The sequence below is a fragment of the Trachypithecus francoisi genome, unplaced genomic scaffold, assembly GCF_009764315.1.
Source record: "Trachypithecus francoisi isolate TF-2019V2 unplaced genomic scaffold, Tfra_2.0 Lachesis_group2, whole genome shotgun sequence".
In the NCBI taxonomy this organism is placed as follows: domain Eukaryota; kingdom Metazoa; phylum Chordata; class Mammalia; order Primates; family Cercopithecidae; genus Trachypithecus; species Trachypithecus francoisi.
This window is the reverse complement of record NW_022681465.1, coordinates 168745821-168770851: the sequence shown is the minus strand read 5'-3', so window position 1 is coordinate 168770851 and position 25031 is coordinate 168745821. Positions and strand designations below refer to the sequence as shown.

The window sequence follows — 25031 nt, the reverse complement described above, 5'->3', positions numbered from 1 at the left end:
AAATAAGCTTTCATTCAATCAAAACTCTTGTGTCTGCTGTTACTGTTATTATTATTACAATAAATACAGAAATAACTATATTTAAAAAGAGAATAAGTTATATTACACGAAACACTAATAAAGTGCCATGGAGGAGATCATATGTGGGGCTCTATGAAGATTTTATGGAAGAGGTAGCTTTTGACACAAACCCAGAGAATGAATGGAATTTTTAAAGGGAAATGAAGAAATAAGGGGATTTTGGGGAGAGTTAATAATATAAAGTATGAAGCAGACGTTGAAAAATAGAGAATTTGAGGAATAGCAAGCGGTTCAATTTGTTTGGAGCAGAGAGTAGGTAGAGATGGATTAGAGAGGGAGTAGAGAGTCAGTCTGAGATAAGGCATAGAAGTTGATCAAGTAGAGAGTTCATGTTTCCTGGCCAGGTAAAGGAATGGAAAGCTGTTGAAATTTTGGGCAATGTTTTAATTTCTCTCTCTCTGTCTCTTTTTTTTTTTTTTGGTAAGAAAGTTTTATTGAAGGTATCTTTGACTTAAAAATTTTGCTATCACGCTGAGTTAAGGAGTGTCTAGAAATTTTCTGTTAGAACCCTTTCTGGAGAAAGATAGCGTGCCATCCTTTTTTACTTTTATATTGTTTATCCCATCAAAGTTTAAGTGAAGATTAAAGATAAAAACAGGATGAAAATCAAAAGAAAGAACACCACTTGTTAAAAATCATAGCAAAATAAAATGGTACATTTTAGGGAGTGTTTAACAATATTATGCTGTAAATCATGGCCAATTTTAAAAGATTAATATTACATTTTTGACTTAGAAAAATTGGTACTATAAAGCATCTCATACATAAATTACTTCATATATAAATTAAAATTAGTTGACAGCTGGAGTGCTGTGAAAAGATTCTGTATAAAGAAAGAAATGGCTCAGAAGTTGAGACTTAGTTTAACTGTTTTATAAACCAGAGTTAATTCCTTGAATGTACTTGGAAGAAGATTAATATGGTATTCCTTGAAATTCTCCACTTGAGCTGTTAGGTATTATAATAAGTGAAATTCCTCTATTGTTGAATTAAATTATAAATCTAATGTTTTAGACTTTTAGTTTTCTACATGTTTCAGACATGTCTTGCTAAGTAGATTGTAAGCTCACTGAGAGTGGAAACCATGTTTCATTTGTCCAGTCCTTGTTGCACTAAATGTAGGGTGTATATATATGTGTGTGTGTGTGTGTATGTATGTGTATATATGTATATGTATGTATATATATAATTTGTAGGCAGTTCTTTAGGATAGCCTTATATATTGAATTTGGGATGTGAATATACAGATTTTCATCATGATAGAAAAGTTGTATATCTAAAAAAACTCTTCTTAAATATCTCTAGACCACTAAGCAGCTTAAGTTCTATGAGAAACCCACAGTTCACAATCCCAGAGGAAGAAAGATGATTTCAAATGACTTAAACCTTTGTAATTCCTGTAGATAAATGATAAATTTAAGTTGAGGGGATCCTGAAATTGTGGGGTACCTGTAATTATTTATTTTCAGGAGAGAACGTGTAGCTCTTACTATATTCTTAGAGAGTTCCACGACTCCAAAATACTGCTGATTGCCCTAGATATTTGTCTCAATTTTAGCATGATTTTTATTCTTTAATCTTTTCTAGACTTGACTTCATCTGATTGATTTCAACTTAAGCTACAAATCTGCTTAATTCTGGTTATGAATTTGGAGGGTTTAATGAAAAGACATTATAGAACTATCATTTTTTTGATGACATACTTTATGCCACAGAGTATGTAATTTTGCATTGTACAATTTAGGAAGCTTAGTGCCAGAACATTTATTCATGTGTCTACTTGAATTTTACATCTCTCCCCTTAAGGTTGCTCTGGCCAACAATATGCTGGAGGGTCCGTATGCTCCAATATGCTTGGCACTTTGTGGCAAGATTTTCATGACTTTGTTTGAAAAAGAAAGAAAGAAAGAAAAGAGTACTGAAGGCTTTAGAATATATTTAATTTTGGTAAGGAGCTGGGTAGTATTACTGGAAGAGCGTTAGGCTCTGAGTTGGAATTCCTCTTGTACTCCTTCCTAGGTCTGTGACTGTAGGGAAGTCTCACTGTCTTCATCAGTAAAAGGGGATGATAATATCTACCTCAAAATATGATAAAATATAAAGCAGCTAATTCAGAACCACACATGTAATAAAGCTTAAATAGTATATTCTTCTCCCTACTTTTTATTAGTGTTGTCCACATTTTCCTGAAACAGAAGTTGACCCCTATTAAGAAACTACTATTAATTTTACTGGTAGATTATGAATTTTACTGGTTTGTTATTGCCATGCAGATTTGCCAAGGGATCTAAAAACATCTAGAGTTTTCAGATTATTTCCTAGACATGGGTTCCTTAATTTGAAACAGATAAAAGGAGATCAAGGAAGCAAAGAGATTCATATGTATAGGATTATCACTTAGACAAAAAAATGTTTTGTCATATTCTGATAGTATTCTGTATAGTGCTTCTCCCTTTTCAAAGAACTTTTCTGTTTTCTCATATTATTCTCACAATCAGAAATGGGGAACTAAGCAAGAGAGAAAATATTTTTAGAATCTCAGGTACAGTTATTTAAGGGCTATCATTTGTACCTTGCTAGGAATAGCTCCTCATCAGAAAACCAGTGATGACCTCTACTGTGTAAAAATATAGTGGGTGGGCTTCTAGTGTGCCCATGGTTTATTCGGAGTTCTGTCTTGGTCATGGCATTTTTACCTTTCTGGTTCTTTGTTAGTTCATTTATAAAGCTAGAGGGTAGAGTCTGTGATTTCTAAGGTATTTTTACTTCTAAAATTTTATGGTTCTATTTTATTTTTATTGTTGATCATTATACAATTTGACAACTTAGCTAAAATCACTCCACATTCTCTATACAAAGATAACTGCACCATGATTCAGAATAGTAAGGGTATTTTAAATTTCCTTTTATACATTTGTTTTATATATTATGAGGATAAGATGTTTAACATATTGGGTTTTTCTTCTTCCATGCATGCCATATGCATTTAATAAATGGCAGTCGGCAGACCACAGGGCAGCTTGGGACTCCCAGCAGGCAAATCCCCACCATTTGAGAGCTCACCTTGCAGCAGACAGACATGGTGGCTCGGTACAGGTATTTTCTGATTTTTGCATGAGTGATTATCACCCAGGTTTATACAACTAACCCTTTTTTTTTGGAACTCATGGCATGATTTCATATCTTAATGGAAAATTTGTTGCTGAACTTCTCTAGCCATAATTCTATTCCTTTGTTATTTAACCAGAAAAGCCAAAATTAACGTGGTCTAGAAAGACCATCAGGAATACCAAGATTTTTCCTTTGTTCATTTTTGCAACTGTATGCAACAATATTTAAGTCATACAGGAAATTAGAAAAACAAACAGTATTATGCTTGAAATAGGTATTAAACTTGACTTTCCAATAATAAGATCAGTCTTTTTAATGCTTTAATAGAACATTTTTATATTTTTTCCCATTCATTGACTTTGCCTCCCTTAAACTTAATCAGTTAAATATCTTTTTTTCATCCTAAGTACTCAGAATATACTTTCTGATTAATTGTTCAAATAAACATGACCCTAATTTTTATAATAGCATGTTTTGTTTGTACTTATAAAATATATGAGATGGAAATTTTGATGAGAAATGTTTAATACTCCCCTCAATAAATTGTGTGCCTTTTTAGATAAATTTAAAGCACTGCCTTATTTATGATTTCTTTTCACCTTTTTTATACACTTAGAGACAGCTACTTATATGTAGTCAGCCCTCCATTGCCCTGTAAATTTTAATCACTTATGTATATTGTAGAAATAGGGAAAGATTGCTGCGTCTCGTATTGTCTTTTAAAACGTTAGTTTAAGGTAATCTAAAAGCTTAAAGTAAGTGAGATAACAAATGTTATCTCAGTACATTTCAATTTAGAATTTTTTTTACATTTTCATTTTTTTCTTTACATATTTTCACCTGAATAATTTGCAATTTTATCAAATTTGCATTTTTCTTAATGTATATATTTAATCAACTGATTCTGTACTCTGGATTCTATTCTTTCTTGATTTGAATTCTGAAAATTAAATCTTATGAGCTCTCATGTCTTTCTCATCATTAAATTTTAGAGGTAATTTAAATTATATAATCAAGTACTTTTGTAGACTTTTGTAGTTTATGGAATTTTCAGTAGTGTGTGGTAGACTTATTTGAGTAGATCTATAAAAAATCTAGGGTGAAGGACTTAGAGGCAAGGGTATCTAAATTGTAAAAGTTTTTATGACCTCAATTCATATAGTTAGAAAAGCTAGCCAAGCAAATTATATTATATTTGCATAACACAAACTATATTTTGTACATATCTATATATGTTCATATGGTTTTAAGTTTGTGTGTATGTGTGCAAGTGTTTTGCTCAGTGCAACAATTAAGGCACTATTAGAAAATTTTCCTACCATTTCTGTACCATTACCAGATTTATTTTCTTAGCCTCTTCTTACTCGTATGTGATTCCCTGAGGTGGCTCAAAGGGTGAATGAATTTCATTATTCACTCATTATTTCACTACTTCATGTTTATTGTTTCACATGTTTTCACAGAGATGTTTGAACATTGCTCATTTCTCATTATTTCTAAGAGTTTTCAGCCTACTGAGACTACATCGGACTTCATCCTAATATTCAATAAGTGATCAACTTAATAGATTTCTAGTAATACATAAGTACATAAATACATAGGTAAAACAAAGAATAGTATTTTCATTGACTTCATGTATTTTATAATATTAACTGACACATGATATGATGGCCTAATATGACAGCTTAAGTAGAATCATGCCTGAATCCTTCCCACTCCAAAATAAAGACTGAATTCATTTATAATTTATGTCCTGTACACTTTCAAAATTAATTGAAAATTTATGATATGACCCTTGTGTAACTGGACTAATGAAATTATAAATTAAAACATAATAAGACCAAAGAAAAGTACCTGAAATTTGAACTAATATTATTATAATTGAATACTATATTTGATTCTAAATGAAGGCATAAAGGGAAACAATATGTTCTATTAATATTACTCTCATTGTCTGATGGAGGAGAAATAGAGAAAAAAAATTTTTAGTAATACAAAAGTATGAGAAGAATTTGCCTTGGGCTTCTTTGTGCAATGATCATTAAATCACCTGTTGAACAAACTTTCAAGTGTTGGCTTTGCAGGAGAGGCAAAGACTTTATATGGCAATTAAATTATTCATAACCAACATACTAAGAGTATATCATCGAATAGATATTTTAGGAAAGACATTTCCATAATTAATAGGTAGCTATCTGGTGTTGAAATGTGATACAGATTTAGGATATCCAGAAACAGAATCAACAGTTACTTAAAATGAGCCTTGGTAAAACTATGGCTTTCACTCCTCATCAGTGCAGTCTTTTCCTTGGAACTGATCTTGGCTGTCAGTGCAGCACTGAAAATCATTCCAAGCTGTTTAGAGTTGACATATAAGATGAAACCTCTTGCCATTTTTTACCTATAGAAAGATCCTCAGATATTTATTTCACATGTACTTTTAGTGGAAATTACCAGCAGAGCCTAAATTTGAACTCCCTGCCTTTCCAGAATTACTGTATAGCAGACCAGACATAGAGTTACCAAGTTGATGATGTTGCAGTTAAGAGCCCAAGCTCTGCAGTCAGATTTGAGTTCAAATTCTGTGCCAAGTTTATTTATTAGTAAGTGAGGATTTTAACAGTTCCTCTACCTTATGGTTTTGTTATGAAAATTTAAAAAAGTAATTAGCATAGAGCTTGAGGCTTAGGAAGTGTTAGATAACTGTAGAATCTATTGTTTTTGCAAATTAAGAAACTTGAGTAGTAGTTTTATTGATCTCTGGGAAGTGAAATGTTAGAGGTATAGTCAAAAGAAAGCACTGATGAATGGGATTTTTCTAATTTTATCTCTTTAGTTCAATCATATTAAGTCAGTAGCTAAAAAGATACAGCTGTACATTCGATAAACTTTTTCCATCCACGAGAATAAGAATAATATTCAAATATCTAAAAACTTTATTTTGTATCAGCCTGTGTTCTGGAAAACCCCTAGGGGAATCAGGTGTGCCCCCTCTTGGTTCCCTCTTAGAATCATTTGTAATAATAAATATGGCTGAGAAACTCAGATTTAACCACATTCAGTTTCTTGGCCATTCATTACTCAGCAAATAGCTAAGTGTTCGTTATATGCTAGGCTTTTCTAGGTTTTTTTGAATGAAAAGAAGTGTATAAAGACATGGTGCCTGTGTCCATAAAGAAGTCAGTGGAGAAGGCTGATGAACACGCAGGGTGATACGTGGAGGTAGCACAGGGTACTAGGAGAATTGATAGGAAAAGCACCTAACCTGGATGAGTCAAGACTTTCTGGGGAAAGTGACATCTAAACTGAGACATAAAGAATCAGTGGGAGTTAATCAACTGAAGAAGATAGAAGGGATCAAGAGAGGAGTATACCAGGCAGTGAAGACAATATGAATAAGGTTGTGGCAAGAGAGACATATTGAGGAAGCTGATTTAGTCAAGCTGGTGTGTGTTGAGAAATGAGACTGAGAAGGTGTGCTGGAGGTAAATCATGAAGGATCTACCGGGTCTTGTTACTAAATTTGGCTTTATTCTGAGGATAATGGGTAGCCATAAGGGGATTGGGAGACCAAATTTGATTAGTGTTTTCTAAAGATTGCTTTTGCTGTAGACTAGATTGAAAGGAGATAAGTCTAAATAAGGGATACAGCTGTCAAAAGTCTGTAGTTGAGGAAAAATATTGAGTAGTGGGGATAACAAGAAATGAAAGACTTTGAAAATAATTAGAAGGTTGAGTTTAGTTGGGTATGGGCCTGAGGAAAAGTTCCGTTGTTACCCCTTTTTGATATGTTTCTACATGGCAAATCAATATCCCCAAAATTAGGTTTTAAAATATACCACTGACAACAGATAGTAGTAATCTCTAATTCCATTTTAGCTGTGCTTTTCACTGTAGCACAAATCCACTGAGCTCAATGCCAACTGAAAATCTGATCCTGTATAGAGGCAACTGTAAGCAAAAGTAAAAAGACAAATATTAAGGACACTGCTGAAAAATTGTTTACATGCTTGTACTATGTACATGTACTATGAATACCTGATTGGAAATCTCTTATAGTTGTACAGTCTTTGGTTTGAATCTAACGAATAGTGTGACTCTGAGCACTTGGGAGGAAAAGGGGCAGAATTACAAATGGTGCACATATGTTGTGCAACCAGGCATTGTTGAGGAAAACGAAAGAATAACATTCATTGTTGTAATAAGCAGTCTGATCTTTCAGCTGATGAAGCATCAGAACAAATAAAAATACAGCTGGTGATAACCAAAAAGGATTAGGCAAATGTGTCTTGAGATGATAATAAAACATACGTGATTAAAAGTCAAGAGGAATAGTAGATACCATTATCTCAATTACATTAATTGTGAATACTGACCTTTCTAAAACATTTCTAATACTAGTTTCAGTCTATAAAATATTTGAAAATGCAGTTATTAACACGGAACAAAATCTAGTGACTATTACAATCCTATCTTTCTATTCGTAGTTTTCTGGGGTACTGAAATCTGCAAAAGAGAGGTTGTGGAAGGAGTATAGTTATATGCCTTTATTACATAAATTGTAGTTCATCTCCTTTGATCTAGTTTAAGAAATTCCTTATCTATTATCATTGTGGTAAATCAGTATTATGAATTTATTATTATTATTTTTTGCATTAACATTTACAGTAACATCTCTGAAGACTGGGATGATCAAGGAAAATAATTATCCTAAGTGGAAGTTAATTGAAAATCCATTTTGGCTTATCTTTGTTGAAAGTTTGTGAGCATGTCACTGTGCTTTAGGGTCATCTTTTGCAATACCAAGAATACCAATTATGCCTTTAGTCTTTAGGATATGTAAAGAAGTTGGTTTCATATAGTATATGTATACTGTAACACAGGTTCAGAAAATTATTTGAAGTCACTCTTTTAACTATTATTATATCTCGTTAGTGTGCTTTCTTATAGATGCCTTTTAAAAAAGCTGAATACATAAATATATGTTTTAGAATTTCTAACAGATGATTGGATAGATGAGAATTTGGCTAATTAATATATTTGGTGAATTCATACATTGTATCAAGGCTCTACGTGGTAATCTTGCTTACAGGATATCAAATAGAAATTAGGAAGACAGGCAGGGCATGGTGGCTCATGCCTGTAATCCCAGCACTTTGGGAGGCTGAGGCAGGTGATCACTTGAGGTCAGGAGTTCAAGACCAGCCTGGCCAACATGATGAAATCCCATCTCTACTAAAAATACAAAAATTAGCCGGGCATGGTGGTGCACACCTGTAATCCCAGATGCTTGGGAGGCTGAGGTAGGCAAATTGCTTGAACCCAGGAGGCAGAGGTTGCAAATGAGCCAAGATTGTGCCACTGCACTTCAGCCTGGGTGACAGAATGATACGCCATCTCAAAAAAAAAAAAAAAGCAATTAGGAAGACAGTAGTATAACTAATGTGTATGAATTAATTAATTATATTTGGAAAGTACATTAATTTGCTTTTAAAAATCATTGACAATAAAGATACTATGTGTTATGTCTGTACTGTAAAGTCTATAAGAATAACATCTTTTGGAATTGGATTTGTCAGGCATCTGTTAAGTTAAAGAGCTCAGACTTGCTTGTGAGCTCTTTCTCCAATATCCCTCTTAAATTCTGACAGTAAAACTGGAGTCTAGTTGCCTTTTTTTTTTTTTAATCTTCTTAAAATAAGAACCGTAGTAAGTTTCTTGTCAAATTGGGAATGTCAGAGGAAATTTCTTTTCAAGAACAACAACAATCCTGTATAATGCCTGAATTGTTTTTTGAAATGTCAAACCTCAGAATATCTGCCATTTTTATATACTTTTAAGAAATCAGCCTGATGTACACTAGTATTTCAGAGACTCATCTTCTAGTTCAAGTTATAATTCTAGAAATGTCACTTAAATAGAATTGTTCTTTAGAATTTGGCTTATAAAAAAATTTGTACATATTTGATTGTTTTAGCCTTCCAGGAATATAATGATATATCATTTACCATATTATATCTTCATTTCTTCTTTGTAAAACCCTTTTGCAAAAAGGCACAAATTTTAAGTGAAAATACTTTTAATGCCATGATACAGTTTCAAGTCACCGGTGTTAAATAGGCCAGTTTTATGAAGGTCAACAACAATATCCTATCTTAACTCTGTTACCACAGTGATTCTATTCTGAGCTTGGGATACTAGCCTCTACTCAGAGGATTGGGGAATCTGGGAAACCCTGGAATATTTACATTAAAGGAAGATGTTGCTTCTTTCTGGTCTGGTTCTGGTCAACCAGGTAAAATGGGATTTGAAACATTTCAATAAAATAAAGTTTACCACAGTCAGGTATAAAAAGTCTTCCTCTGTGAACTAAAGTAAATCAGATTATATAATTGCAGTGTATATATAGTCACTGTTGCTAGAAAATATGTAATTAATGTTGCTAGAATTTAGACTACCTGGGTTTTTAAATTTTCAGTTATGTTGCTTAAAATAGGGGAAGACGTGTCAGAGGAGCTGCCTGTAAGTTGAGGTGGCATCCCTCTACCTTTCTAGGGCCATTGAACAAAAGGGAGACTAAGAAACCTGTTGAATAGTATGTTGAGAAAAGAGCAGTGGAAATTGTTCAGTGAACTGTTTGATTATGTACCGGATACATGCACTCTGTTCAAGGTAGTGAATATGTGAGATAAGAATACTGCTTTCTATCTCCTTTCCAATTTAGTACAGAGGCTCTGACATTTTCAAAATTAAGAATAAAGAACCAAATTATGTTCAATAATTAGAACAAATAATTACTTTTAAATGTTTTCAGAGAGAGAGAAATAAAGAGAAAAAATTTACAACTCAATAGAATGACAGAAAGGAGGAAGCAAGTACCCCAGAAAAGGAGAGGCATGTAAGAGTATTAGATATAAGAGTATTGTTTTCTTTAGATTGCCTTTGAAGATTATCAAGGCAGTTTTGTGTGTTTTCAGCTGTAGGCACAAACGCAGTGTTCATTTCTAAGTACTTACTCCATATAGGATATAGGAAACTGAATTTCCACTATTCTTAAGTTAACTCAAATATGTTGGTTGATTTGTAGTTATTAATACTTTCCTTGGAAATGGAGAGGGTCCTGTTTCTCTACACTAAAGTGTCAGGTCTACAAGGACAGGGATGTTTATCTTGCTTATTTTGGTATTCCAAATACCTAGAACAGTGCCTAGCATGTTGTAGATTAAAGTAAGAACTTAATTAAGTTTTAAAAATATAATGTACTATAAATACTACTTTTAAGTCTAATAGTCAGTTGTCAACTCTGTAGCCCATGCCAGGGTTGCTAACCTTTTATTTCATTTAAAGAGATTAGGTAGTGAGTAGGAGGGGCATCAAAGAGAATTCTTAGATTTTTGAGTCTGGAAGTCTAGAAGATGGGAGGGCTTTAACTGAAATGGGAGCCATGGGAAGAGCAATACATTTCAGAGGGAGTAGGATAAATTTTCCTTCAGAAATGCAGAGTTTGAGATGCCAAACTTGGCTTAGCAAACTGAGGATATGGGTGAGTAGTTAGGCCTAGGGAGTCCTTTACCTAGAGGTGATAGTTGAAGCCATGATTATAGATGAAACATAGTAATAATGATGGCCACCATTTATTGAACTCTTCCAATATGCCTGGCACTGTGCTTTATATATGTTGACATTTATGTATTGATCTCATCTCACCCTCATATCAGCTTTGTTAATTAGATGCTACTGTTCACCATTTCATACTTGAGAACACTGAGGTTTAGCAAGGTAAGATATCTTTCCCAGAGTCTTATAGCTGGTAAGTGGTAGAGCTAGGCTTTGAGTCTAGACCCATCTTATTCCAGAATTTTCAGCTATTGCCAAGTGATTTGATGTACAAGAAAATGAGGCACTGAGGAGAGTGTCCTGAATACATTTTCTAGGAATTTTTGGTAACCTTTAAAATAACTCTTATTAGGGTTGGAGAACTGATTGCAAGGAGTAAAGGAATAAACACATGGAAAATTTTATAAAAATGGAAGTGGTGAGTTATATACTTTTTTTCCAAAAAGTTTAGTGATGAGGGAAAAGGAAGAAATAGGACAATAAGGTGAATTTGCAGAAACAAGAGAATTTGGGAGAATTTGGGAATTTCCTCATGATTTTTATCTTGTTTCAGGATTTCATTCATGCGTACATGCATTCATTTATTTCAACAAATATTTATTGAGTGCCTATTCTGTGCCAGGCATAGCAGGAAACAATGCAAGGTCTCTGTTGCCCTGGAGCTTAATTTTAATGGAGGTAGGGACGGATGTCAAGAAATACAACAAATAAATGAGCAAGCGAATAAGAAAAACACAAACACTGATAAATACTGTACAAATAATTTAAAATAGGGTGTAACATAAAAGACTGTGTCAGCATAGACATTTTTAGCTGTGTGATAGAAAAGGCCTGTCTCAGAGATGCTCTTTGAGAATCTGAAAGATGAGAAGTCAGCTAGTAAGTAGGAAGAGAATTCCAGGCAGTGACAATAGATAATGCCAAGGCCTGTAAGTGGGAAGAATCTTGACATACTGGATGGAGGCTAGTGAGCTTCAGAGAAGGTGATGTGAGATCAGAGAGGTAGGCAGGCATCACATCATGTGGGACTTTGTCAATTTGTGTAAGGAGTATAGATTTTTTATTCTAAGTGAAACGGGAAGCCAACAGTTGGAGAGTTTTAAGCAGGGAGCTATATGTGATGTGATTTGCATGTTAAAAGGAGCACCCTGATTGCTGTGTGGACAATACTTTTGAGTGGGGGACAAAGCAGAAGACTAGATAATAGGTTTTTGCTCTTAATCACATAAGATATCATAGTGGCTTGGACTGGAGTCCTTGTATTAATAGAGATGGTGAGAACTGATTAGATACGGGATATGTTTGGAGAAGGATTTAACAGGATCTGCCATTGATGGATTAGATGTGGTTTTTAAAGAGGAATCACAGTGACCCCTACATTTGAAAAACTGGGTGAATGATGGTGTTGTCTCTATTTAAACGGGCAGTTTGAAATGGAGACTTGAGCATAATTGCAGATTGAAGTGAAGGGTCCATTAGAAGGAGTAATATTGAAGTTTTTCAATATTCAAGGAAAGTAATTAATGATATAGCAAGGTGCCAAAGGACATAGGCACACAAGAGGAAACTGATTGAGACATACATGTAGGAGTTAGCCTTAAAAACCAGAGGGAAGAAGACAGAAGACAGAGATTTCGAAAAGGAAAGGAAGTAAGTTGAAAAACACATATTAGATGACCTTGATCTTTAATAAAATGCTAGACCTATTACTGTATTTAGTTTTGAAAATGTTGCTACCTATTGTTTTGTTCCTCACATTAACTTTCTAATTGAAATACTTTAACCTTAATTATGTTTATCCTTGTATAACCTATTTAGTATGTATGTATATTTATGGGTGTGTGTGTACATATATATATATAAAAAATTTTTTTAAACAGGTTGTAAGTTCTACAAATGGAGAGTTAAACACAGATGACCCCACCGCAGGACGTTCAAATGCACCCATCACAGCCCCTACTGAAGTAGAAGTGATGGATGAAACCAAGTATGTGTTTATTTTACTTGTTTTAGTAACTCTCTGTTTTTAAATTATGCATGTTTGAGATTTATAGTTACATACAATTATTTCAGGAAATTTTTTTTAGGGAATAGGTGCATGCAAAACAAGTGGTATGCTTAATTATTTTAATCACTAGAATAAGTTTAAAACAGTTCTATTCCAGTAAATATTTTAATAATACAAAATATTTAAGAACTGTGTTCAAATTCTTATTTAGAATTAACAGCGTTATTTTTAGCTTTTGAGTTTTAGGAGTGTTGATGCATGAAAGCTATTGATTTACTATCAGTCTTTTTTCTGTAAGCATAAGAATAAATATTAACTTTATAAAATGCATGTTTTAATATTTTGAATTAGTTTTTCAAAACAAATTATAACAACATTGCTTGGAAAAAATTAAGTATGAAAAACAATGTGATAATTTCAATGTGGGCTGTTTCTGATTCTCTCTCTGTCTCTCTTTTTTTTCCTTGTATTTTTTTTTTTGTGTGTATAGCTGCCAGAAAGTGTTGAACATGTGGTGAGTCTCAAGTGTAGGCAGGCAGAAATAGCTCCGTTGACTGTAATTTCAAATATTTAGCATCATTTTGTGTATTTTGAAAACAAAACTCTCAACACAGCAATTATAATTGGTAAAAGTTATTCAAAAGTATTTGATATCATTAAGATAGCTCAGAAAAAGCAAGAAATAATTGTTTGAGGAGCTCTTTTGCCTGCTGCAACTTTTTTACTTTAAGTGACATAGATTTGGGGCCACTTTTTAATTGCATAGATGATACACCAACTCTGCTTGTGCTTGTGCATTTGTTTTATAATAGTTTTTATTTGCTCTTTAAATAGATAGATTTTTGCATTAAGCTTTCTTTTTTCTGTTTGCAATTGTTAAATACATGTAGCAGATCTCATCCCCCACAGTAGTATCACTAAAACAGTATTTCATTTACTAACCAATTATCATTGCCCTTGAATACAATATTGATAAATTTCATGATAACCTTGTAGTGAGAAAGCCATTTTAAAAATCCTCATCTAAATAGTTACTAATAATTGCAGATATTATGGAAAGTAATATTAATAGAAATAATTGGGGATTTAAATTATTTTCTGACATTTGCCTTTAGTTGTAATACTGTGCTTAAAATGCTTCTGTCAGTTTCAGGACAAATTTTGAGTCAGACTGGGAGTGAATAAAGGAAGTTGCTTAGTTTAGTAAATTTTGAAATATTTTACTTATATCTAAAGGCACCTTATATAATTTTCAAAATAATGCTCATTTGCTGGCTGCAAAATTAGGAATCTTTCGTGGATTTTTTTCTTAAAGAGCAGTGATTAAGAATCCATTTTAATCACTTTTGACTATGGAATGTATTGACAGTATGACTAAGACTAGTGTATTTCAAGATATAATTAGCTGTATACTTTCATATTTTTGTGAACCGCAGAAATAAATCCCTGAAAGTATAGTCTTACTTGTGTGTTTTTAAATCAGAGATAAAAACAACAGCTTATCGTTGTGAATTTTAGGTACAATCCTAAGACAGGAACGTAGGGTGGTGGTGTGACAGATTGGACTGCACATGTCCTTTGCAGTTAAACATAGCTTTTAGAATCCTGTTTCTGCCACTGATTTGTTACCTTCAAGAAAGCTTGTTTCTTTTTCTGTAAAATGAAGCTAATAATACCTACTTCATAGGTTGAGAAAATTAAATGTGATAAAGCCCTGGTGTTTTGTCTGGCACACGGCAGGTACTCAATAGCTATTATTACCCCTGTTTATTTATTCTCTTCCAGCTGCCAGTGACATTTCTCATCTCTGTTTTTGGGCCTGTGCCTCTTCTATCTGTGTCCTATATTTTTACTTCCATACCCACACTTTTCACTGAAACTAGCAGTTCTGTGTTTACATCCTCCTGGAGACTTGCTTTTAATCAAATTTATTAAATTTATCCATTTATTCATTCAGCAGTTACACTGCTGAGGTTTCCGAAGTACCTACTACTGTCCTTGTTCTTAAGTACAAGCCAGCAGGAAGATTGCAGTTGTACTAGTATATGTCGGTATATGATTAATACGATGAAAAAGGTATTTTAAAAAATGGTTCGAGTTTGTAAAGATAAAGATTACTTGCTGACATGGATGATCAGAGAATACTTGATGGAAGGTGGCTCTGAAGAATGGCATAGTAATTTATGTAGTTGGGATGAGTGTGGGTGTGTGTTTGGGTCCCTATCTGTAGACACTGGAGGATGTGAAAGAAGGAAGTGGTGGGAAGGCTGTTCCTATAGGAAGTGTTCTCCATTGCCTGCCATATCATGTCCAAATTTCTTGGCATGGCGTCAAGGCCTCTCATACCTGTCATAGTCTGGCCCCTGCCTATCTTTGCAACTCGGTTTTCCATTCTGAACTTTATATAGCATTGGGTCCTTAAATCTGCCTTTGCTATGTTATCCTCTTTATGTACTTTCCACTTCTTGAAACTTACTGAATTTCTTGAAAACAAGGATTTTTTTCATCCTTAGATTCCTAGTGGCTGTATGTCCTAATAAATAATTACTAAATAATTAACAGTGTGGTATACCCATACAATGGACTGCCATTTGACAATATAAAGAAATGAAATTGAAAACATTGTGCTAAATGAAAGAAGCCAAATACAAAAGGCCACATGTTATGTGATTCCATTTAAATGAAATGTCCAGAATAGGCAAATACATAGGCACCAAAAGATTGGTGATTGCCCAGGGCAGGGAAGAGGAGGATGGGATTTCTTTATAGAGTGATGGAAATGTTCTGAAATTAGATAGTGGTGATAGCTGCTCAATTGTGAATACTAAAACACACTGAATTATATACTTGGAAAGGATAAATTTTATAACGTGAAAAATATCTTAATAAAATGGTTGTTTTAAAAAAAGTATAGCAACTCATGATTCAGTGAAGCCTTACGTCAGGTGGGTTAGGTAGGTTACAGAAATCCTCAGAACTTTCCTACCTCTTTGCTGGTTAAACATTCTATTTAAACAAGATTTTTTTCTTTAGGTTTATTCTAACATTTCTACAAGTTTATTATTGTGTTCCTCATATCCTCTTAATCTGTGACCAAGAAATTTGGGCATGATTTTTTTTCTTTTTTAAGAGATAGGAATCTTGTTATATTGCCAAGACTGGCCTTGGACTACTGGGCTCAAGCGATTTTCCTGCCTCAGACTCCCCAGTAGGTGGGACTATAGGTGCACACCACCATACCCAGCTCCTTTTCTAAACTGCATCTTACACTTCTCTCTGCCACCATTTGGCACATAACTAGGGACGTGCTTAGAATTCTCTTTCGGAATTTCTTTTTCATCTTTCGTCTTACCTATAACTAGCAGAGATCCTTCTCACCCCACCCCATTAAGTAGAATGTATTCTATAATGCACATTTTAGCATCCTCATGTTTCCTGAGAATAGTACCTCATTGGGGTAAATATTTGATTTCCAAATGATGGAAAATACTCATTCTCCCATATGGAAAATGATAGAAAAGCTAATTAGCTTCATTAGTAATGAGGTTTTGTCTTTCTTGTTTACTGTAGTTGAGAATTTTAAGACAGGTGATACAAAGGATAGCACCTTCATCATTCATTCCAAGTATTTAGGAGAACAAAATAATTTAGTCTAAGTATTTACTTTTTAAGTAGTATGAAACCGTCTTTTATTCTTTTTCTTTCTTTCCCTCTTCCAACATTTACTGAACAGATTATCATGTGTTTGATAATATGATGATTATTAAGGTATGTCAAAGTTTGTATACCATTAGGTTGGATGGAACGTATACCAACAACTTTTATACAATGGTTCTCAACCTTGATTTCACATTATAGTCACCTAGGGAGTTTTTAAAATGTACTAATATTTGGGCTGTATTTTCAAGGTTTCTGATTTTACTAGTTGGTCTATGGTGGGGCTTGGTTATCAGTATTTTTAAAAAAACTTCTCAGGTGACTCTAAGGAGCAGCCAGGGTTAAGGATCATTGGTCTAATACAAAGTATTACATGATTGCTAATCATGTAGGAGAGGGATAATTGTTACTGGAGTTCAGAAAATGGAGTATGTCCTCCTAGTTGGGAAGATCAGAGAAGTCCTCATGGGTAAGGATGCATTTACACTAGTTCTGAAATATGAGAATGATTTGGCAAGGGAAAGGGAAATGGGTGGAAGGAGTCAGAGAGAAGAGGTTGGAGCAAGGAAAGAATTGAACCAGTCCGAGGAGTAACTCATGCAGGCAGAGAATATATGAACACGTTAATGAAAACTGAGATAGGCTAATTTCCCAAATCTCAAAGGGCCTTGGTGGCCAGTAAACAAATTTGGACATTATCTTTCTCAGCACAAGAAAGGAAGCCAAGAAATGGCATGTGGTTTTAAGCCAAGAACCTATGATGAGGTTGATCCTTAGGAAAATTAATTTGGCTGCAGTTATGAGGCTTATGTCACTTCCTGGGGTTCAACAGATTGCAGAAAATGGTTTAAGAATATAAATCAAGTTTTCCTATGAAACTAGATGGAGAATTTATATTTTGGGTTAGTAGTCTCTAGTAAACAAACTGTTCCTTAAAAAATGTTTTAAGATTACAGTATGGGACCATTTGTTTAGTTTCTATAATACTGAGTGTTCAGGAGTTTGATAGTCTCTACAATTGTAAGGATAAGTAAAGAATAATATGTTTCCTCAAGAGATCAATGAGGAAGAGAGAGGTATAAAAATTATAATACAAAGTGACAGAGACTGTAACTCTTTTGGGAGAGAGCAAATGGATTTTAAGTGGAAAGAAGAGCGTGTGGGAAGATACAGAGGTAAGAAATCCCACTTGGCGTATTCTGGGAATGGCAAGGAGATTTTTTGCTCCTTACTTTTCCCTTCCTTCCATCCATAGTATAGGCCACCTCGAAGGAAGCCTAATGGAGGATGATACTAAGAGGAGGGTGGAAATAGGTTGAGAACCAAATTCCGAAGAGCTGTGTGAACCTAATGCTTTAGTCAATGTAGAATCATTGATGAGATTTAAGAGGAAAAGGGCATGGCCTTACTTATGATGGGGGCAATTTGGATGACAGATTGGAGAGAGGAGAGACTTAGACTGGGAAGTCCTTTAAAAGGCACTTAGCAGTGGTGGAGGCAAGTTGAAAAGTTCTGAACTAAGCCAACATCAGAAGATGGGAAAATTTTGAAAGTCATTTCAGACTTAAGGGACTAATTGCAAGTGGACAGGGAGGAAGAAGTTGGAGATGAAAATGGGCCTGCAGGCTTTTGGCTGGAGTAATTTTGTAGATGATCTTGTTCTCTGATCTAAACTCTTCTTGCTTAGCTAAATGGTTCCTTGTTTTTTCTTTAAATCAAGAGATCCAGAGATATGAAATTACACTTCAGGTTTAAACCTTAAGGGGAAATATTCTTTGTGAAAGAATTAAAGATTAGATGCCATAAAAGATACTTTCTGTACACTCATCAACCCAGGTCAGGAGAAGGTAGGTTCTGGAGTCCTACGTGGGTAGGTCTAGGAGGTACCAACAGTCTCTCAACCAAAGGGTGAGCAATGAGTCATCTTAGAAGGGATAAATAAGAACATCATATCCAGATAGGGAAACATGCTTCAGTTTCTGGGTGGATTTGAGAGAAGAAAGTACATGACATATATCCAGGAAGACAAGGCAAATAGATGAAGAAAAAGGCAATGAACAAAGGAGAAATGGTGGTGCGGTGTCAATAGCAAAAGCCTTTGTGTGTTTTCGGACTTTGATCCGTTTTGATTGCCTGTTTGTTGCCTAATTGTATTTAAAGAAACTAAAGTTGTTTCTAAAGTTCATCTTAAGTAGGACTTAACATTTATTCCCAAATAATTTTAGAGTAGAGATGTAGCTTCACATTTTGAGAGGCTGATGTGGAAGGATTACTTGAGCTCAGGAATTTGATACCAGCCTGGGCAACATAGTGAGATCTTGTCTCCACTAAAAATAATTTTTAAAAAATTGCCAGCTGGGTGCCTGTAGTCCCAGCTACTCAGGAGGCTGAAGTGAGAGGACCACTATTAAATAAGTACTAACTTTGTGCCAGTTTGTTGGGCTATAATTGAGCAGTCCTTTATGAAGCTTAAATTCTAGTGCAAAGGCAGATAATAAACTAAATAATTTCAAAGTAAGAGTAAGTTATTACAGAAAAATAAAACAATAGTGTGATCAAGTGGCTACATGGGAGCAGCACTGTTTCAGATTAAGTGCTGGGGAAGAGGAAGCAATTGAGATGAGACCTGATTTCTTAGTCACTAAGACTATAAATTAGCTATTTCAGTAATTGCTTTTATCTTAAGACATAAGCCATAAGGTTAAAACATCAATTTACTTCCTAACTTCTGTAAATATATCATATTTTTAGAACCTCTCTCGTCTGTGTGTTTAGATGCATTTGTATCACATAAGGCAATGCTGTCCTCTGGTGGTGGTAACTTTAATAGCATGCCAGCTATACTTTTGCAAATCTGTTATAAGGACGTGTTCTTTATTTAGTGGGATTTATTTAAAATAGATGTCCTTTTTAGATTGTGTTTGAATTTAAGGGCCATTAGAATTTATTTGAAAATCTTACTTAGTTTCAAATAAATGCTTGGCATAGTTCAGTAAAACACTGTTGAAGGAAAGACTACTTAAGTGTAAAGATCTCAACTCTCAGAACTCTCAGTACTGGAAATACAAACTAAGCAAAGTAAATTGCTGATACAAGTGTAGAAAATCTAGGACTTGGTCTTGTTCATCAAAATGTGTATTACATTAAATTACCCATTTCAAAGGGCTAATACAACTTTAGAAAATTTTGAAAGAATCTACTTTGGAATTTGAAAGGACAGTGTTTAAGAATAGTGAGCATTATTAAAGGAATTTTATATCAAACAATAAATTTCAATTGAAATATGGCTATATTATTAAATTTAATATCCTAAGTATTTGGTCTGTCACTTCTAAATACCTATTTTTATGTCTTGCTTTCTGCCATTTGGATATTTTTCTTCTCTTTTCTAAGTCTTAAATTTAAAGGTTCATTTGGAGTAAAGGATTTTATTTTTTAGGAAGTAATTGAGATTTGAGAAATATTAGGTAGCTGACAGTTAAAAATAAATTTGACTTATTTTTTAAAATCCAGAACAAATCTCTTACATCTGTAGTCTTGTATTGTGGCAGCTCTTCTCTAGGCTCTTGACTGGGTAATCCATTTCCGTTCTTGCTGCTAGTCACCTCCATGAGAGTAAAGTTGATAAACATTCATCATTACATATATTTCTAGTTGAATCTTTATTATTTACATTCCATGGTCTAGTCGATGTATACTGTTTGGTTTACTTAAAAAATGCAGTTGTGTAATTTGGTTTTCAGTACCCTCATAGTGGTTTCATAATTATGGCAGAAATCACAATAAATAATTTAAAATTATTTTTGACTAAAGATAATGTGGGTAGAGAGATTATGTAATTTAACTGGACAATGTAGATTTCTGTTTACATTTATTTCACGGAAGTATATAAAACATATCTAGAAGTTATGTTATATTCTGTAATCTTTTGCCGGATGGGACACCTGAAGCTGTTTTTTTTTTTTGAGACAAAAGTCTCACTCTGTTGCCCAGGCTGGAGTGCGATGGTGCAATCTTGGCTCACTGCAACTTCCACCTCCTGGGTTCAAGCGATTCTTCTGCCTCAGCCTCCTGAGTAGCTGGGATTACAGGTGCCCACCACCACGCCCAGCTAATTTGTGTATTTTTAGTAGAAACAGGGTTTCACCATGTTGGTCAGGCTGGTCTTCAACTCCTGACCTTGTGATCGACCCACCTTGACCTCCCAAAGTGCTGGGATTACAGGCATGAGCCGCCGCGCCGGGCCAAAGCTATTCTTTTATGAATATAGATTGGTAAGAATTATAGAAACATCTTTATAAGGTCATATTATATACAGTCTGAATTGGGAGCTCTCGGTAATGAAATCACCATGTGTATAAATATACTTTGCTTTTATTACAAAATGTGATTTATAAACATGCCCACACACCCACAGAGGGTTTCAGTGGAAATCAGGGATACCCAACCATGCTTGTCTGTGCCAAAAGTAAACTCAATGTTAGGAAGGGGTTGACTGTTTAAAGGTTAAAAGAAAAGGTGCCTAACTATATGTAGTGTTGTCATGTTGTATATTCTAATAGACTGACTCAGACTGTGAGGCTTTTAAGATAGGTGTGTATTTAATTTTCTTTCTTTTTTTTTTGGCGGGAGCAGATCAGTGATTCTCATTTTTCATTTCATACCAGACCACAGCATTTTCCCACAGCAGCCTTGATGTGTTGCATCTCCTCATGACTAGAAGAATTTACTGTGAGAGAAACTAGTTCTCTCAAGGATCACATCTAATTTTTTTTTTTTTTTTTAACTTTTTCTTTTAGAGGCAGGGTCTTGTTCTGTTACACAGACTGGGGTTCAGTGGCACAATCATAGTTCAAACATTCCTCCCGCCTCCACCTCTCAAGGAGCTGGGACAACAGGCGGATGCCACCATGTCCAGCATATGTGTGTGTCTGTGATATATGTATGTACATTTATATGTGTGTGTGTGTGTATATATATTTAGAGATATTTGTGTATGTGTATATATAGAGAGAGAAATTTAGAGATGGGGTCTTGCTGTATTGCCCAGGCTAGTCTTGAATTCTTAAACTCCTGAGCTCAAGCAATCCTCCTGCCTTGGCCTCCCAAAGTGCTGGGATTACAGGCATGAGCCACTGTGCCCAGCCAAGATTTTTTTTCACCTAGAAATAAATGTCAGGATTATATTGTTTTGCATATGCAGTTTTGGCTTGTACAATGGAATCACCTCAGTTGTGCTACTTTAAATATTAAGCATAGTTTTTACTTTAAACTTTCAATAAACTTGACCTTCCTTAACTCTTAAATAATTTAAAATTGCCAGTCTTGACATTCTATAAAATGTGTTTTCTGTTTTTCACTTTTTTAATATGATGGAAAATGTTGACTAGTGTATATTGGAGTATCTTTTTATTTTTGGAGTCTAAACTGATTATTGGTGAGAATAAGCTCCCCAATGTTAGGATCATTATTGTCTTCCTAATGGCTTCAACAATCATATATAAATATCTGGGAGAAAGGGTGAGAATGCATAGAATGAAATTCTCAGTTAGTCTTAGTGAAAAACCTTTTGAATTTAATGGCTCCTTTTTATGTTGCATAGAATGTCTTGCTATTCTTAAAAGGCATGTGGATGAAACATAATAGTAATAACTCTGCCATATTTTCACTAATACATATGCTTCATTGGTGTAATCACTGTTTATCTTGCACTAGACTGTTGCTTTTTATATCATTTAAGTTAATATGATACAGTCAACTTTGTGACATTTTAGTGCTTTTAAAATAAAAAGAGTGTTTCCCTCATCTGCAGGTGCTGCTGTTTTTTCAAACGAAGGAAAAGGAAAACCATACAGCGCCACAAATGACTCTGGACACAGACAGATCCTGGGGAGTTACTTACATATTCATCTGCTGTCTTGTGATTAAAATCATCTCTGTAGTGACCACATATATTTTTAAGGACTCACTCTTAGAAACAAAAATGTCATACTTTCATACTTCATTTTGTGGTTGTCTTACATTCTTTTTTTTTTCTAATTGAACTTTTTTGGAAGCTTTAAAGTTTTGTCAAAACATGAGTGCTTTGCCCATCAGTGAATGGAATGGACCAATGAGGTGGTATCGATGAATAGAGTTCTATAGAATATTTTTTCAGAAGTTCTTCTGTTGCAGGAAGCATACAGTATCTTAAGTGTCAACCAGTTGTATACCTAATCTGGTTTTTTATAACTTCTGTAAGAGCATAATCAAACAGGAATTTTCTTTCTCAGTGGATAATACAACAGAGAAAACAGAGTTGCCCAAATATTTAAAAGAAGTTATTCCTTGAGAAGTTCATATTTTGTGACATCTGCATTGATTTCAGTGTTACTGATGGTACTGTTATTCATAAGTCATATTAACATTCTCTCTGTGAAATCATGGTACAGTCACTGCCCAGAGGTACTGAGGAAAAAGCAATATGGGTTCCGCAGATGGTAGTGGTAAAATGAATCCTAAGTATAGTGCGGTAAATATGTGCTCTGCTTTTGTTGCACCACCATGTGAAGTACTATGTTGCAGAAGTGGCAAAAGCGCTTATTTTTTAAAATGCAAAATATTTGTACAATGTAACTTTATGCTTCCAAATAATAATGTATGTTAGACAGCAAGAAATGAATACTTTAAAAAGTGATACATGTTGGAGTTACAAAGAAATACACTAAGGAGAGGTAGTAAATGTGACCCTTGTTGCATTGTATAAGGTGGAAGCCTAAAGAAATCTCACTGAAACTTACTGCTGAATGAGTACATTCTCCCTTAAGCAGAAAACTTTGGATGTGCCATGCAATGGTGTCTGTGTAATTATTTTGCTCTTTGATTAAAAAAAAGACCCCCAGCAATAAAAAGTGGGTCACTCTATTCCCTCTGTGCACATTAGTCTCTTGTATTCAACTTTGCTGATTCTCTGGAATTTTCCTACTCTTTAGCATAATTTTGTTGATTGAAAAATATTTTGGAAAGGATGGGTCAGGTGCTTTGCCTCCATAGTCTTTTGAAGTGCCTGCATATGAACAAACAAAAAAAAAAACACTAATTCTGTAAAAAAGGATGCCCATTCCACTTTTCAAGTATGCTTTGTTTTAAGCCATAAAGACACACATGTAGTTTTGTCACATTCTGCTAGCCAGAATCTTCAAGAAGGGTTAAAACAAAGTCTGGCTAGAAGGATAATTATTTTGAACAAATCTCATATTCATCTTTCATTTATAAAATTGTTACTTACTCCTTCCATGCAGTCTCTTCGTTGTCTTTAAGTGTGTGCCTTCAGGCATGCTTATTTATTTTTATTGTCTCAAGGTAACATTTAAGATGTATATTAAAGTAAATCTACATTTTTTTACTTCATTATTGCATTTACAGGGATTTAATTGTACTTTGTAATTTATTTTTCTTATTAGCCAAAAGTTTAATGCATTTTTTTGATGAATTAGGCACCCACATGAACACCACAAATCAGGACATTGTTTTTCATTGTTGCTATGAATCCTGTGAATGATCTCTTTTTATTTTAAAGACCTACACTTAACCTAGAAAGCATTTGCTGTATAATTTGGTCAACAGTTTCCATTCTATCTATCTGTATACTGTCATGATATATGTCTTAAACTGCAGGAGTTACATACTGAGTTTATATTTTTATTTGCTTTAAGCAAGGTAGATGGATGTTTTGGCCATTATAATGTGAAATCACTTCTTTCTTTACAGTATTTGACCAAATTTGTGTGTCTATGATATTTGTAAATACATGCGAATATCTGTATTTCTTATCATAAGCCTATTTAGTTTTATTCTCAGTAGGGTTTTTTGGATTGTACAGTGTTTATATGATCTGAACTCCTTATACATAAGAAGGTGTGTATATTAATCCAATTATGGACTTAAAATATTTTAAAAGTATAAATACCCTTATTTGCTGCAAAGACCAGTGTGTAGACATTTGCTTTTTAGCAATATTTTTAAGTGCTCCATTTTAATGCCAAGGAATAAGTCTTTTGGCAACACAGACTGGTCAATAATAGGTAATGCAGGTATGTTCAGGTTAAGCCAACAATGTTTTGCATTTTTATGCTTATTTTCTGTCAACACTAATGAAGTCAACATTGCCTGAATGTCTGAATAATGAAACACATCCCTGTTTAAAAGTATGTAACTGAAAAAGAAATAAAAAAAAAAATAAAAGTAGTTTTTTTAAACTTGCTCTTTCCCATTTCCTCTAATGATGGGTAAAATAATGTCACTCCCTAATTTAAGATAGGAATTTAAAAATTTTGCTTTATTTAGTCGGTTATATATGAGAAGCAGAGCTAAAGGAATATGCTTTTGTTATTTTGTTTATGTTTTGTTTTGCTTTCTTGAAATCCAGTGGTAAAGAGCACACACTAGGAAGGATCTAAGCTTTAATATTGAAAAAAAATTATACTTCTCTGAACTGTTTAATAGAGCAATAGTTAAATACATCTTCTGATAAATTAAGGGAAATAGAATCATTTTTCCTTTTTGAGAATGGAATCAT

General features: G+C 34.0%; 1 protein-coding gene across 16 annotated transcripts in view; it reads left to right on the top strand.

Annotated features, from left to right (window-relative positions):
• Positions 1–24711, top strand: part of CSNK1G3 (casein kinase 1 gamma 3) — a 106349-nt gene extending 81638 nt beyond the window's left edge. For 4 of the 16 annotated variants that reach the window (XM_033181421.1, XM_033181420.1, XM_033181416.1 and 1 more), the window contains 3 exons: positions 12690–12796; positions 13308–13331; positions 22287–24711. In XM_033181421.1, coding sequence (XP_033037312.1) covers positions 12690–12796; positions 13308–13331; positions 22287–22341 — 186 coding nt within the window. In that variant the 3' untranslated portion in view covers positions 22342–24711. Of the gene's footprint in view, positions 1–3081; positions 3178–12689; positions 12797–13307; positions 13332–22286 lie in introns of all 16 variants that reach the window. The other 12 variants (XM_033181419.1, XM_033181410.1, XM_033181406.1 and 9 more) reach the window with 5 other exon arrangements.
• The last annotated feature ends 320 nt before the right edge of the window (positions 24712–25031 follow it).